The following is an 18018-nucleotide window of genomic DNA, read 5'->3' on the forward strand; positions in this document are numbered from 1 at the left end:
TATCTTTGGAGAAGATGGGGAACTTGATGTTGGACACTGCAATTATCATACTTTAAAATTGTACAGGTATCCTCATAAAGTGTAATGCTCACTTGATGTATGTAATCCTCCACACTTGCTGGCATGTCAAAGTTTATGACCATCTGCACACCAGGGAGGTCAATCCCACGCCCTATGACACCAGTGCTCACCAGCACCTGGTAGGCCTTGTCCTTGAAATGCTGCAGCACCTCCATCCGCTCTCTTTGGGGTTTGTCCCCATGAATGGAAGCCACTGTAAGACCACAACTCTGATTTTGGGATTCGTAAGGATGGGATTCATAAGGATGAAGGTAAGTATCACAGAACGGGCATAACTTCAAAAGTACAGTTTCAGTATCAAAATACACGTCGAGGGTTATTCAAATTGGCTCCACATCTATGCCTACATGACCCTGACAACTGTTGTCTCAAGAAGACTCAGGAAATCATGTAATACCACATCTACAGCCCAAACAGAACTGTACCAACTTACATTATAGCTGGGCTTGACACTTATACTGTGTTTTTTGTTGTTGCTGTGGTTGTTGTTGTTGTTTGTTTGTTGTTGTTTTTTTGTGCTTTCCTGGTGGCCTGTATGGACCACTAAAATCTTGAATTTTTTAATCTAAAATTTAGGTGGTCTGAAAAAGAAATGAAGTGGCCTGCAATAAATGACAACGCCACAATCCATTTGGAGTCTTAAGGATGAAATCGGGCCACAAAAAGATAGCCATTTTTGAAATTAAGTGGCCTGACATCAAGGTTTAGTGTCTCTGGGCCACTGCTAATATTGTTGTGCACTGATTATAGTCAAAGGAGCAGAGGTACCATTTCATAATCCTAGTCATACATATCACCTCATTATTCTGGACATGTCATTAGAACAAAATTAGGTAAAACATAGACAAGAGTGATTTGGCATATCAAAAGAGTACAACAACAAAAAAAAAGGTTGGCTGAAAACTTTGTCCTTCACCTTTTCAACAGCCTGAGCAAGAAGATCAGCACCCATCTTGGAGTCCACGAAGATGATGAGAGGAGGACTGCAAAAAACAAGCAAACAAACAAAAACATACTAATGAAAGTTGTAGTAGTTTTTTTCTTTAGGTAATGAAAAATTTTCTATCAAATATCATCTTTACATTGAGCACACAACTAGCAACACCTCTGGAGCCAATACACAATTTGTCTGCATCTAGTGTGAGGAGGCTGTCAGTAAACATACATTGTACCTGCATCCTATCTTAATCTAAGGTGGTCTAGTTATGCCCCATATTAATCCAATCTAAAACTAATTAACCAAAATATGTGGTTTCAGTCCAGAGCTCTTACATTATCACTGTGCATGCATTTTGCATCAACGGCAAGTTTAAAAAAAAAAAAATACACGTCAGCCAGTACATATGTGGATTCATTGAATGGAAAATCCATTCAATGGTTTATACATTGTTACATTCACATGCTATCATCACTGGATAAAAAAGCTATAACAATTCACGAGGTCACAGTAATTGATCCATATGTATAAAAAAAATAAAGAGAATTCAACAAAATTTCATTTCTTTTTGTGTACATTTCCTATGGAAAACAGTGCTCTGTCATGAAAGTCATAAAAGCCTGATTATTTTTACAATTACTCACTTTCACTGATTGATTTTATGGTAGAAAAGTACTGTACAAGTGGTTTCTTTCGCGCACAGAAACTTTCGCGGTTTCCATCGGTGCCGACTTTTTCGCGTGTGTTTAAATTCGCTGTCGGTAATGATAGCGTTGAAATAAGCAATGAGTTTGAAACATTTTCGCATGATGTTAAATTCGTGGTTCAACCTCATAGCGCGAAAATAAAACCACCGCGAAAGAAACCACTTTTACAGTAGTCAGTGACAATTTCAAATAAAAAACAAAAAAAGGTTGAAAAACAAAGAAATACATAAGAAATTCTAAAAACAATAAAATACATAAGAATTGAAATGAGTTTTGGAAGTTTTTGTGATGTACAATTGTTGAATATGCTAAAACAGACTTTCAGACCAAAAAGTAGACTCTAAATGCTTCTAATTAGGCTAAAATATGATCTTGAGCTTAATTTGCATAATTAATTAATTAAAATTAGAATTTGATTGTTTCAAAAAATCTTATGATACAATCTCGTAGACTATGACATGGGTGTCACATATGCCAAATTTCGTCACGATCGCATCACCGATTGCCGAGATCTCGGGGGGGGGGGGGGGGGGGGGGGGGGGCGGAATCCGTCCTCCTCCGGTTTTAGCTTAGCCAAAAAAGCCCAGCCTGATTAGGGTTAATACCTGAAATGCTTAGGATCCTGGAGAACTGCAAAGAGCTTTTTCTTCTTGGATGGCTCTTCAACCCAGAGGATGATTTGTTTCACTGATGTACACGGTGTACTGGGCTGAATGAAAGAAGGAGCAGAATCTCTTTGATGCAGTGTGGTGGTCTTGCCATATCACAATAGACATGTTAAACACAGGGCTGTCACAGCATAATCCTAATAAAATGACACATGGGTCTACAACTGAGAGAGCATGAGTATTTTTCGTGTACAAGACTGAATTGTCAACACAGCATTTGTACACATTGGTATTTGAATGTTTCAAGCTTGCATTGTATCATATTTTGATGTAAATTGTTAAACTTGTATTGTGGCTGTTTCTCCATCAATGAGCAATGAATAAAGAAGTTAATGAACATAGCCTCTTCCAATGTGAATAAAACAAGGGTAAAATTAACTCTGAAAAACAATCATCTTTTTATTTTTTAAAATTATAATTATAGAATCAATGGAATGTGGTAACATAATATTCCCACAAGTCCTGTCCAAGCCCTACCACATATATCAGTTTAATTACTTTAAATTCTTTGAATGACATACAGCAAACATGTTTCTAATATGTAAATACTGGGAAATTAATGCTAAGTGAACTAAGTTCTAAGAACTAAGGGGGGGGGGGGGGGGCATCCCTGGATCTGCAATGACCAAACATAAAATCAATGTACTAACTCATAATCCTACTAAAATGACACCTGGGTCTACAGCTGAGAGAGCATTGGGTAAAGAGCACATACAAGACATTGAACTACTTATTATGTTTGGCCCTGCAAAAGGCATAAAACAATATGTGTGTAGATTCACCCCCATACAACATTTTATAGAAATCCATCAAGAAATACAGCCCTTACAGTCCATACAAAAATGTGATATGGTGGCGGATGGACCACTGTAGGAAGCATCACTAAAAACAACAGGAGTGAAGATTTAAATGTATTGCACCTCATTTGCACAAGAATATCTTAACAGTTGGGGCCTGTAGAGTGTGCATGACAACACTATAACCTATGACCCTATGAAAAGTGAAATATGAACTAGGCAGCACCATTACAAACCATAGGGGTTAAGAGTATACCATGATGGACCTGCACAAAAAAAAAGGTAGCTAGTAGAGTGTATATAATTTAGCAACCTAAATATGTCCTTTGACCTGATGAAAGATGGAATACTATGGTCAGCATAAAAAAGTAAATAAATAAATTATAGAGATTCAGGTTTGAATGTGATAAAACCTCTGAACAAAACATAAAGATAATCTATGAGAAATGTGGCTAGAAGAGCACTGACAAGCAGACCAAAATCAACTTTTTTTGTGTGTATACAGACAGAACAAGGCACCCTTTTTTCCCCCAATGATACACCTCCAGACTAAAGTTAATAAAATCCATCAAGAAATATGGCCAGAACTGCACAAACGAGATGCTACAGGAGCAGCGTGACACTGCTGAATCTAAAGTATCCTCCTGTACATGTACAAGGGATTCAAGTTACTGCCAAATCTAAAAGAGGAACTCACTGTGCCAACTGAGATGAAGACAGGATTGTTGAGCAGAGACAAAGCCATCTTCTCAATGGCAATGGGGATGGTTGCTGAGGTGAGAAATGTCTGGTGCTCATCGGGCAAGTGCATCATGATGTCATACACCTGTTGAAATGAAATTATGTGCTTGTTTTGTTCATTTGTGTTATTTGCACTTTTAATCTAAAGCAAGGAAGCAAATTTGCACACAGTAACAAACATCATTTAATGTGAACACCTTTTTTTTTTTTTTCAAATTGATGTTCTTTGCCAGCACTTAAAGGACAAGTCCACCTTCATATACATAAGGATTGAGAGAATGCAGCAATATTAGTAGAACACATCAGTGAAAGTTTGAGGAAAATTGGACAATCCGTTCAAAAGTTACGAATATTTTAAGTACCTGCACAGTCACTGCTGGAAGAGAAGACTACTACAGTGTATGATGTCACATGCGTACAACTATATGAGGAAAATAAAAAGAGAATTTCACAAAACTTTACTTTTTGAATAAAGTGCACATTTATTCGACTTGCTACTGACGTATGTTAAGGGTAATATTATTCCCCCTGCCTTCTGAAAGAGAGAAGTCGAGTGTTCTTTTGTTATGCGAGAAAAATGGAAATATGTTGAATTTTCTTTATTCTTTCTTCATATCGTTGTACTCATGTGACATCACAAGCTATAGTAGTCTTTTCATCAAGCTGTGACTGAGCAGAAACTTCAAAAATTCATAACTTTTTAACGGATTGTCCGATTTTGCTCAAACTCTCACTGATGTGTTCTATTAATATTGCTGCATTCACTCAACCCACATGTCTATGAAGGTGAACTTGTCCTTTAAGTACGGTGTACAATGTGTAGCTGGTAAAATTGAATGTGACAACAATGCAATTTTTCACTTCCAGTCCAAAAGTCAATTAAATGTGATACTTTGTACTCAATAAAGACTTTCCAGCTTACCTGTTGCTGAAAGCCAAGTTGCAGCATTGTGTCCACCTCATCAATCACGACTAGCTTGATGTTATCCAGGGACAGGGCTTGAATTTACAGAAATTGATATAAGATTTAAAATAAAAAGAAAATGAAAAAACAAAACAAAGCAACATATTACTATCATCTATCGCCTGAGAAACCACAGATATGGGTAAGAATCAAGTAACAGTCAAAATTAGTGAAGTATTCATGTCACATTTACAGCACTAAATTTCATGATATAGACCGATCAGGCCTATAAAACCTGCCATTACTGCAGTGTTCTAAGCTTGTAAGCACATTGTGCTGAATGCATGACATATATTGCCATGGGTGCAAGCCTGTTGCAATATACAATGTACATCATGCATTCACATAATGCATGTGTGCATGTGACACTGCAGTAATGGCAGATCGTGCTACCCGGTCGGATCGGTCTATGGGCTATTGATGGGAGGAATTTAACACAACTGGTCATGAAACACATTTGGCCTCTTTTTTCACAATACTACAAAATGTAACACTTTGAATAGTGTTTCAGAATTTGCTGCAACATACATGTATGGCCTTATAAATACCTTCTTGCTTCATGATCTCCAAAATCCTGCCTGGGGTGCCAACAATAAACTGAAGAAAACAAATTAAGAAAGAATAAGGAGGAGGTTAAAACAAACAAACAAAAATATCATACAAGTTAAACACCTACTGCAATTTACATTCAAGTACACCAAGACTTTCCATGCATTCAAAGACATTCAATTCAAAGTGCTAACATTAATCATACAGGTGAGTCTTTGAATTTAATGGCTATTAGAGAAAGCCATTCATGAAAGGACAAGTTCCATTTAATATACATAATATGTGTTATGGATTGACTGAATACAGCAATATCAGTAAAACACCTCAGTGAAAATTTGAGGAAAATTGGACAATTCCTCAAAAAAGTTATGAATGTTTAACTCTAAAAATGCCGGGGAGGGGTTGAATCAACCCCCTCAATATTTTTCGTGACTATTCCGCCATGCGAAATTTTTTGACCGCGGCATTCACTGACTTTTTACTTTCAAGTCTCGCGCAACTTTTGACACCATTTTTGCGAAAATCGCGCATACAGTTTTAACGCTGCACGTCCTTTTATACATGCCTGTCAGACCGAAAATGGCTCAAAAACGTGATTTTGTGTATAAAGTCTAAGCAAATGGGGTTTGGAGTTTTCTCACATTATTCATAAAAATATGATTATTTTCACTTTCATTGGCTGAAATCAATTAATTTTAGCATGATTACGCTTGAAATAGGTTCTGTCATAAATTTTGCGAAAAAAATGATAAAACAAAAGGTTGAAAAACAAGGAAATACATAAGAAATTCATAAAACAATAAAATACATCAGAAATTAATTTTGATAAGATTTTTTTTTTTCAAGTACATTGTGACTCCAGAGGAATGCTACAAAGAATGTAATCACCAAAAATTAGGATTCTAGGAGCTCTACTTTCTGATTTAGAGCAAAATGTACAATTTTATGCATATATTAGCATAATTAATCAATATAATGAAAATTACCATTTCTTTTTGTATAGTTTGGTAGATTACCCCACAGGTAATGCAAGTGCCAATTTTCAATTTTCATGGCGATTGCGCGATGGACGGCCAAGATCTCGGGGGGGGGGGCCTGGTTAGGGTTAAAGTTTCCAGTGCTGTTATCTCGGGATGAGAAGACTAAAACACTTTGTGACATCATTGCAGGACAATATATAGAAAATATATGCAGAATTCAATATATTCAACATTTCTAGCAAAATGAAAGAGCACTTGACTTACCGTACCTCTTTCAGAAAGCAGGGGGAACAGTATTACCCTTAACATGTGTCAGTCATAAGTTGAGAAAATGTGTACTTTTCATAAAAAATGACATTTTGTAGAATTATTTTCATATTTTCTTTGTATCTTATACATGCGTGGATGTCACATACTGTTGTAGTCTCCTCATCCAATGATGGTCGTACTGAAACTAAAAAAAAAAACCCATAACTCTTGAACGGATTGTCAGATTTTCCTCCAAATTCACTGACGTATTCTACCAATACTGCTGCATTCACTCAATCCACGCATATTTAGGTGAACTCGTCCTTTAACTAGACCGGGGGGGGGGGGCTCCGAGGGCCCCCCTCGACGTTTCGCACGATGTATCGCTATCGCGAAAAGCTATCGCCGCAACGTTTCATGACTTTTTTCTTTCGAGTCTCCCGCATCTTTTGACACCAAATTTGCGATGCCCGGGCGTGCGGTTCCGAAGTTGCGCATAAATATGTACGTGCATGTCAGACCAAAAATTGCTCCAAAACGTGAATTCTTGTACAAATTCCATGCAAACTGTGTTTACAGGCAAATTTCATAAAAGCATGATTATTTTAGGTTTTATTCATTAAAATCAATCAATAACATATTTTCTTGTTCAGAACAATGTCGTGGACAAATTTCATCGAAAAAACAACGAAAACATAAAGTCCGAAAACATAAAGTCCAAAACAAAGAAATGCATATAAGAAATTAAAAAAACAATAAAATACCTAAGAAATTTCTTCTGATTGCACAAATTTTTTCTCCTACATTTGCTAAGGACATTAAAAAGAATATTTACACAAAAAATGTGCCTGTTTTGAGCTTTATCTAGTGTTTTATACCAAATTGTCTTATTTCATGCATTATCATGCATAAATTAGCATATAATTTAGCATAAATGATAAATCTTTAAAAGATTAACTTCATGGTACATTAGATTACATCATAGGCAATGTGCATGCCAATTTTCGTCACGATCGCACTGTCAACGGCCGAGATCTGGGGGGGCCTGGGAGGCTTTTCTAGTTTTTTAATTTGATTGCATTATACAATGTACATCAAAGTGATTTCAAGCTATCTTTGGTCTATTAGTCTAAAGCCACATTTTTAAAATGTTTTGACTCTACACATCATTCCAAATGATCCATGCATATCATCTGCTCACTGTTGTGTCATTAGTGAGACAAATGTCTTTCTTTGTTCAAGTCTCGCGCAACTTTTGAGACCAAATTTGCAACATCCGCGCATACTTTTGCGAAGCCATGCCCATTTTTGTAACGGAATGTCGCCCCAAAATGTGCACAAGTTTGTGATTTTGTGTACATTTCCTCTGGAAAATGGTGCTCTGTCATGAAAGCCATAAAAACCTGATTATTTTTACAATTGATCACTTTCATTGATTAATTTTGTGCTAATTATGGTAGAAAAGTGGTCAGTGACAATTTCCAATGAAAAAACAAAGAAAAAACAAAAGTTGACAAACAACGAAATACATAAGAAATTCTGAAAACAATAAAATACATAAGAATTGAAATAAGTTTTGGAAGTTTTTGTGATGTACAATTGTTGAATATGCTAAAAAAGATTTACAGATTTGATTATTTTAAAAAGTCTTATGACACAATCTTGTAGATTTTGACGTGGGTCTCACGCATGCAAAATTTCATCGCGATCGCACCACCGATGGCCGAGACCTCGAGGGGGGGGGGGGCGGGCGGAATCCATCCCCCCCCCCCCCCCCCCCCCCCCCCCCCCCCCCCCCCCCCCCCCCCCCCCCGGTCTGAGCATAGCCAAAAAGCCCGGCCCCTTTAGGGTTAAGCCCGATGCCAAAAAGACATGGATTTTGTGTGGCTCTCTCTCAAGTAGGGCAGGAAGCCGTTTTTAAATTTGAAGTTGAACTTGGGTAAGCCACGGGCCAGCAGCATGACTCATTAGAAGTAGAAAGTGGACTTGTCAAAAATGGAAACCTCTCATCTGCAAAGTGGAATCCAAAAGACCAACTTTCGTGTTTGAGAAAGAAAGGCTACATTTGTATGTTCTCAATGACAAACTCAAGTCACCAAATACTTATTCCTCAACTCATAACGTAGTCTATTCATAAATATGTACAGTATACTTTGTATTAATTAATGCATTGTTATTACTTTCAACACAGCCCATTGAAGCAAATATTTGCTGAATGGGCTCCCTTGGTAAAAATCAGAATAAAATCATGAATATATAAATGCATAAATAACCCTTCCTGTTTCACTGAGAAAAGACTTTCAATCTTTGCTTCTGCATACATAAAATTGCTCTTCCATGCCTCATACATGTAGAATCAGAATAACCCATCTCCTCATAATCCTCTCCTTTCTTTACACACTGTGTAATATCACTGCTCAAAAATGAAGATGCAGATTTATTTTTCAAAAGGCACTTTAATTCTTTGTCCTTTGCACAATGCAATTATTCACTGTGCTTACCTAGTATCCTTTTCCTGATGGTGATTGGAGTCATAAGGACAGATGAAAAAAAAACAAAAACAGGCTAGGCTGTGCTATGATGCATTGAGGTTAGACAAGAGAATATTACCTGGACACCTTGGCGAAGGCGATGCAGCTGAGGGGGTAGAGAGAGTCCTCCAACTAGCAAGGCAGTCTTCATATTAGCTAATCCTGTCAGTGTATGATTAGATACAGATGAGACACATCAAATCTAACGAGGATCAGACGGTTGTCTTGTGGCTTGGAGCCACCAAAATGAAACTTTATTATGATTTAGTTGTATGACAATTATCTTCATCTGAAAAGTTGATTTTGTCAGTCAGTTCACTTCTGTCCATGTCGGGTTTGGAGCATTTGGCATGCTCCTTTATGCTGCATGTTTTGTTGTTTTGTTTTTTCCATTCTGAATAGGACATGGGATTCAAGATGTGGCTCTTGAGAAATTTCCCCAAAAAAGTAAGCAATGCAAAAGGCAGAACTACGTAGGTTGATTTACAAAAGCAAGTCTGACATCTATAGAAGTTTTCTGGTGCTATCTCAGCTTTATTTCTGAACATGTAACACAAAACTAATTTTGGGCTGGAGAAAGCTACACCTGAGAAAATCCACTTTAAGCAATAGGGCACACAGCTAGAGTAGAAAAGCCACACAGGTTTACACCTGGACCACTCTGAGTCAAGCTGTGATCTGTCTCCTTTAATTTATCTACCTAAACTTTGTTTGAGTATGTACAGCACTACCAATCACCAAATGATCACACAGCATATCTTCTAATGACAGTATTACAATTTGTGTAAATCTCATTCTTGCAGTGAATTTTTGTAAGAGTTGAACAACATAATGTTATTTTGAAATTGATTTCAAACAAGTAGGCCCTAGATGGTGAATCAGGATGTGATACATGAGGAAGTAAATATAAACCAGAATGATAGCACACCTTTCATTAGCTGCTTTGCCTGCTCCTCTATTTGCATGGCTAACTCCCTGGTAGGGGTAAGAATAAGGACATGTGGCCACTGCAACTCCTGGCTGGTAGCAAATAACACTTCGTTGTAGATGGTCATCACACTGGATACAAGAAATGAAGCAGCTATATAGGAAGGAATGCAGCATGAATCATATCTTTAGCTTTGCACATCATCATTCCAAGCATACATTACGATGTATGTACAAATCATCATATATAGAAGATGGTTTCTAAAAGCTACATGCCTGATTGAAGTGCAGTATAACTTATCAAGATTGTTCAAACAAACATGATTATGAAATATCAAAGTGTTACAATGAATAATGAAATAATGAGTATAGTTTACCTCTCCAACAAAGTCTTTGGAACACAAGAAACTACACAAAGCATCAATGTCTGTCAACTTCAGCTTCTGCACAAGTCATATTTTTATTCATTTCTCTTTTTTTTTTTATCATGCAGAAATAACCTCCAGGTCAATTTGCAGATGGCAAATTGTAATAAGCCAGTTCGTGTTCTCTCATACCTCTTTGGTTCTACTTTGCGCATGAGCAGAAAAAGGTCATTGGTACCAAAACGCACGATGGTTTTTAAATTCACGGAGATAAGGATCTGTCATAATGATTATTCATGCAATCCTTGTACATGATACTTGCCATTACATCCACCTGACTGCAAACCTGGTATTTGGCAATACGATATAAACATGTTTTAATGCATTCAATACAAAATACACACAAATTAACACAAATTCCATAAATTGTTACGCCGGGCAAACATACCAGTACGCATTATGTTGCTTTGAATATAATTGAAGTGCCTAACCAACTGAGAAAAAAGAAAGGTTATTTGTACCAACATGCACATAAGCTTAAATTACGAACTTGCTTATTCTATGGATTTATAGCTCATTCAGAAGCTCATTCTTATGAGCAGAATTCCCAGAAACTTTGTAAATGCAGCTGCCAATACTCTTTATACTGGCACACATATTTTGCAATGTTTGCCACCAAGGAAGAATGTCAACAATTTCACTCACTCTTTCCTGAACTGGTCTGGGCACAAACCATGACATCTCTGTGACTCAAAGCCACTGGGATAGCCTGCATCTGGATGGGAGTTGGAGTCAGGTAGCCAGACAGCTTCAGATTGGCTTGCACTACAAACAGAAATATCAGTTAACATCTACTGTCAAGCTGTGTGTGAATGCAGTGGCATATGCCATGCCAGCACAAGTACAATTCATATAGATTTAGTCCAAGATCTTGAGTACCACATTGTACTAGATCACATGTGTGACAAATAGATATTAGTCAAAGTGCAGTTTTATTTTACCAAGGGCAAAAGGCCTATATTATAGATTACAAAGTGCATGAGAGCTAATAATGCATTTGGAGTGTATATTGGCTAGTATGTGCACATGAAAGAGCATGTGCCATTTGCCATACTAAATAAAACTTATTTATGACATTGATTTGTCCTTGTCTTGGACCATATTAGATAATACACACACAAACACACACAAAAATATCCAAGCGCACAAACTATAACTTTGTAGTTGATTTACCATTTCACCGCAATCAAAATAAAAAATGTAAAATTATATATGAAATAAATAAAGTAGGATTTTACCATTTTACAAGATGTCTCATTCCGCTTTTTTTTTCTGTTTTGCTCAACATTTTTTTTTTTTGTGCAAATTTTCAAATTACTAAATGTCACTTTAGAGCTTTAGATTTAGGGTGTGTAATGCACTCTGAAGCAGTATCAACTGAATGATAACACATATGACTCTTACAATTTCAACTTTGTGGTACACAACTTTAAGGGACTGAAATCATAGATTTCTTCTTTTTCTTTTTTCTTAAAACATGCCCCACATGATGACTATTATTTTTCAATTTGATGGTACAATGTTACTGAACTTGACCTCCTTTAAATATGTGCCAAATTTGAGAGTGCTGGGCTGAAAAATATAGATATTAGGCAGGATGATACAAACTATTTCAGATGGACTCAAGCTATCAGGACATGTGGAAGAAAGCCATAAAGTGTGATTCAAATTCCCAGAAATCATCCTAGCTTTAGTGGATATACAGGTTCCATTTGATTTTGAGAGACTGAAAAGGAAATCATTGCAAATTGCTGCTGTCTAAATTGGCAATGAAACATTTCCATGTATTACAACTTACATTTTTCTGGCAAGCTGAGCTGGTAAAACTCCATGATTGGTCTTGCCACATCTACCCCTTCAACAAAAATCTGCACCTGCACAGAAGAAAATGATGGATTTAGCAATATTACATCGCAGAAAAGGAACAGAAGATGACATAAGATTCTAATGGTTGAAAAAAAAAAACTGACAATGGGAATAATCACCTTTAATAAAGATCATAAGACATTCAACTGATTGCAGATGTGTCAAAATATTGATTCTGATAGATTTTAAATTGCGTGTTATATATCGTCTGAGTTTGTTGTCCACTGACAGAAATCTCACAAAAGTTTGTAACATGCGGTCTACAAGATATAAATTTTTGCATGGCACAAAGAAACAAAAGTCCAGAGGGGCTTGATGCACAGCGAGCCTCCATCCCAACTTGTAACACCCCCTTAGAATGCATGTGCCAAATTTGACAACTATCACCGTCACAGACAACTTACATTCCCAGCCTCTTCAAGCATAACAATCCAATATGATTTGGTTCCACTGTATGCAAATCTGGAGAAGAGAATCATTACAATGAAGACAATATTGGTCCTTTGGTCCCTGTCCCTGGGCCCCATGGGCATCGCTCGTACCATGTAAGCAAGTATCCCCAACCCTTAAGAATGATTCTTGTAACTTAAGTTTAAGTCTAACAATAGGTTTCCAAGAAGACAATTAATCTGTACAAAAAGATAAATCAGACAATGCTTCAAGACAAAAGAATGGTGGTAATGGCTCGCTTCAGCGATTGCCTCCAATTACTTAACTACTAGATAGCCCTACACTGAAAGAAAGAGAAATGAAGCATCTATTCACAATTTGAGGGTGCTCACCTTTAAAATTACTCAAGAATGATTAATAGCACAGCATTAATTCAAGTCAGGGTTTTCAAAAAATGTGGTACTAGGTTTGACGCGATTAGGTGGTATCATAAGTTTGTATGCTGGCATGACAGTAAAGTAGCTCTCTCTACCATGACGAAATCATGTGTGCTCCTATGCTAACAAATATGATCAGACCATGTTTCATACAATGACACTGGAATTCCTTTACACATTTTGTTGAACTTTTATATGCAACCACAGAATTCATAGAAATCTGAACCCACCATCCTTTTCGATGGAAGTCTCATCACAAAAAGTTGCAAATAAGTTATGCTGGCATTTCTAGTCTACATCAAATGATGTGCAAATAGAATAAGAATTTGTGAGTGCCTGCCTCATTTCGGATATCTTGGACCTGCTCATGAGAAAGACTGGAAATGCTGCTGTGCTCACTGTAGATGTACAGACCCTGGAGGTTATCTGTTGGTTGCCTGGATGTTGTCTCCTCACTCTGAGATGTGTTACTGTCATCTTCTGCAGGTTCCAATTCAGCAGCCTAGTATGCAAGACATTTTAGTTACTAACACTCAGCAAATTGCTTGTCCTAATAGTCATCATACATATTGCCAGCTCACACATCAATGCTGAAGGCTGTGTTTTTCTGTATGTCTGTCTGACCTTCAATGAGATATGATATCAGATTCATCACTCAGATATCATAATCATATCACCTGCAAAGTAATGACGAAGGCAAGTGAGATGCACACAAAGTTTTTCTGGGGAAGAGGGTAACTTGACAGCTTGAATGTATTCATACATGGTCTGATCTCTCAAACATCCTCTTCGTAACATTCTGTACAAATGTCTGTTGATGGCCTGAAAAAACAACAACAAACAAACAAAGGTTAACTTGCTGTGGGAGCATCTTTTGGCATGTCTTAGTTCTCAATGAAATTCTACTTTCCTAAATCCGAGCTTACATTTTTGCCAACACACTGCTTGCAGATGATGTGCAAATTAACACAAATGGTACTTTATGTATCACTAAATTCATTACATTTTTATTCCGAAGTAACTACCTATGATATCAAGGGAAAGTGTTTAATCAGATACATAAATGAATTTTACTTTCACTATTTCTGTTCCACAATCAATGTCTATGACCGATGTATGATATGTAAAGATAATTACCTGAATGTTTGGAGTTGATTGTAGTCCCATCCTTGTCAGATTTCTTGCTTTGCACTCCAGGCTACACACATCAGCTTCAGTCTGATCACAGATGTACTCCCCATAGCGCCCACAAACAATACAAACAGGCTCCTCCATCTCTGGCCATCGCTGAAGCTTGCTAAATGAGATTACAGGAGGCCTGTCATCAGCCAACTCTTCATCCAGGTAACAAGTCTCTGACTGTTTATCCTCCATTTTTACATCCCCACGATCTATCAGTGATGAATCATCACTGCCTGTCCTTGCATGCTTGCTGTCCGCCTTGGTGGTCGATGACCCAGATGCATGGTGAACATCCTCAGAAATTCCATCTCTGCTACTCCCCTGCCCACTCTGATCATTCAAAATTTGATAATTTTCTCTCTCCTTCTTTTCAGATTTTGAAATATGTGTCAGTATCTGATTTTGCAGCTGCTGAAATTGCTGGAAACTTCTTGTTTGCAACTCAGCCAGACCAGTTCCTCCTGATCTACAGTCCTTGTTGATATTCACTTGTGTGTCCTGGACAGATTCACAAGGAGTGATGTTCCTCATAGCACACATAGAGCTTTGAGTACTGTATGCATCCGCAGCCTTAGATTGCTGATCAGCAGTAACTACTGCTCCAACAGGGTTATCTAAACTGCAGCTGTTGCCATCCTGAATCTGGACAGTCTGTGAAGCTTGTGGGTCGCAAGCACGTTTCATTTCATTTGTCCTCCCTACATTGTTACTTTCCATCTCAAACTGCTTGGATCTAAATGCAGGATGTCCACATGGCTGAGACCCAGCATTGCGACTCTTGGGCTGGGATTTTCCATGCAGTGACAGCAATCCACCACAATCATTTTGCTGTTGCTTTGATATGGGACCACTGTGAGCTTCTCTAGTAGGGAGACATTGATGGACTGAATCTACATTAAGTTTAAGACCTTGGGCTGACACAACCTTCTTTGAACTTGGCGTGATAGGTCTGTTTGTTGTCCTTCTATTTGCCACTGCCCTTGGAATGAAGTCCATGATGATGTTTCTTCCTGGATTATGGGGATGAAAACTAATATATTTAGTCACCATTCTGATCCTGACACTGTTCTTTGTAAAGGATAATATAATGGAAATGAAGGAAAGAAAAACATAACACCAGCCCTACAAAACATAGCACCGCTGATAAATGAAAACAAAAAAACTGTCATGTGATCTAGGGCTGCATACTAACCCCTTTCTTCTTGGACCAGAAGGTACCAGTTCTTTCCATTTTTAACTGGTAAATTCCAGAAAAGAAGTTACAGGTCCGACAGTGATTTTTACTGGTCAGGGACCATCGATATCGGACTAGTGCAAATGTGCAGTGTTGTGCAATCCAATGTGGTGACATCACACACACACACACACACACACACTGATCCCATGGTCCTGAAAAGACATTTTTCTATGAGTTTATCTCCATTCCCCCCATTCCTTCCTTCATTTTTTGAAATGGCCTGTGCATGACACATTGCGCATCAGCGATTTAAATAAGCATGAGGAATCGCAATGTTTTAAGCCTTTCGACAACGCCCTTCCGCTGTGTTGTAGCGAGGAAATGGAGTTTGAGTGAAACGCGCCCAGCAGAGAAAAGTGACCTGGTGCCAAACGATGTCGTGCAGTGAGAGTGCCTTGTCAAAAGGCTACACTGCTAACGGCTCGCACATACAGGTACCTGTGAACAGATTTCAAATCCGTTGAAAAAATAAAGTTGTTCTCAAAGATTCCTCTTGAACAAATCAACAACAAAAAAAAACACCATAAATTTGGACAGAAAATGACAATTTAACCCATAATAAGAGAATGAGTCTAGAGTATACTTGGGCAAGCATCTATGGGAAATGCCTGTTGTAGCAAAATCAAACCGTCCTTAACGGGTTAAGCTTTGGTTCAACTAAATGTTCTAAGACGCCTGTTGTCAACAATTGAACTCAGAGCTACCAAGTCTTACACATTGTGAGTGAGACTCAAGCATTTAGGGTCTGTCTCACGATCTCACGCATAACACCCATTTTTCTCACACATTGGGAGCATAGCTTAAATTTAAAGTATTAAAGTGAGAGTTGCAATTGAAGACATATTTCCCTGTCTTTCAAAATAAGTAAAAAATAGTCACTTAAGTATGCACCAGCTTGCAACATTAAGAGCTAAAAATAGAAAAGGCTCCATACCGTGGGAGGGCGGACACCCCCCTCCCGCACCCTCCCCTCGCTCAGTTGCTTCGCTCCCTCACTCGAAAACACATGCCCGCGCACCAAGATGCTGAGTCATGAAAATATCACTCATCAAAATTTTTTGAACTTGGCATCTGATCATGTGAACTAAAGTTAATTTACATGTAAATTTAAATTTACATCTGTACGTATTCAAATTGAAGCAAATTCAAGCAGTCTATTTAAGTGGGATTTTATGTGTGATACTCCTCTGTACAAGCATGAAAATCTTACAATCCACAGCCCGAACACTTTGCTTCGCGTTCGAGCTGGTTGCAGTTAGACCCAAGTGTATCAAATAAACTTAATTTAATCAGAGTTGTGCTGCAATTTGATCACTCACATAAAACATCACAAATTTTCCACACGAATAAACACTCAACAACAGCTCATTTGATTTAGATATACATTCTTTCCTGAAATTTTGTTTTGACCTACCTAACCCCGGCCCCTATGGATACATTATGGATGATACGTGTACTTAATAGTAATACTGAATGCATGCTGTCACGTCAGAAGCAGCAGCATGGGGGGTTGGGTGTCCGGACAGTGACTTAAGATTCTCGCGTACTGACTTGCTTATTTTACTTTGAATAAGCATTTACGCACAGCTCCTCACTGACAAACAAGGCACAACTGTTTACGTAGGCGCTTCAATGTCAAACCAGACGCACTTTACAGTACGCGTCCGGTCCCCACAACCTGTCCGGACACCCAATGACTGGGTATACAAATACAAGTAAATTCATTTGTAAATTTGATTTGTATTCACGACATACAGTAATTGACACTAAATGACAGTATTATTATTGACATTGCCTTTGTCTGGCCTGACAAAATGAGATCCCGAGTCAAGTTTGTGTAATTCAATGCCATTTCACCCTGCACATGATCTAGCAAACTTCAAGTTTTAACAGTTGTTTAAATGTTTGGGCGGCTTCCGAGTTCCGAGATCAACAACATGATCAGATGATGGCACTAAGATTTTGCAGTGCATGGGACTATGAGACCGGTATTGAGTATGCCAGTTACCGCTTAGTCCCATGCCTGCAAAATCTAGTAGGTGCTTACCTACCGACCAGGCCAGGATCTGCCACTGGCTGGCCACGCCGTTACCATGAGGAAACCTTCTCTCTGCTCATGATGCACGCCTAGCTAGGGTTAAGATGCTCGAGTACGATAGTATACAATCTAATACGTTTATTTTAGCATTGACGACCGGCGACAGTCAGTGCTGCTGACTCGGCTGTGAGCCTGTGTGTTCTTCCGTGCTTGCGCTTGCGCTAGACCTATAATCGTAAAGTGTTTTGGCCTTCGATCGAAAGTTAGAAAACGCCAGCTAGGGTCTAACGTTATATCGAGGCGGTGACGACG

At 38.1% G+C, this 18018-nt stretch overlaps 1 protein-coding gene across 1 annotated transcript; it reads right to left on the minus strand.

The window, feature by feature from the left end:
* Positions 1 to 64: 64 nt before the first annotated feature.
* LOC139740422 (probable ATP-dependent RNA helicase DDX59) lies at positions 65 to 17794 on the minus strand (the record flags this gene model as incomplete). Its single annotated transcript, XM_071651014.1, has 13 exons — positions 17716 to 17794; positions 14387 to 15441; positions 13551 to 13751; positions 12355 to 12430; positions 11202 to 11321; positions 10133 to 10285; positions 9284 to 9366; positions 5444 to 5492; positions 4854 to 4930; positions 3888 to 4016; positions 2331 to 2434; positions 998 to 1064; positions 65 to 290 (listed from the first exon to the last, which is right to left on the minus strand). Coding segments are annotated over exons 2-13 (2326 nt in total), but the record flags the coding sequence as incomplete, so codon positions are not given.
* Positions 17795 to 18018: the final 224 nt, after the last annotated feature.

This window comes from Diadema antillarum, unplaced genomic scaffold, assembly GCF_040938485.1.
Source record: "Diadema antillarum isolate AM-2024a unplaced genomic scaffold, OU_Dant_1.0 seq00000854_RagTag, whole genome shotgun sequence".
Lineage (NCBI taxonomy): Eukaryota > Metazoa > Echinodermata > Echinoidea > Diadematoida > Diadematidae > Diadema > Diadema antillarum.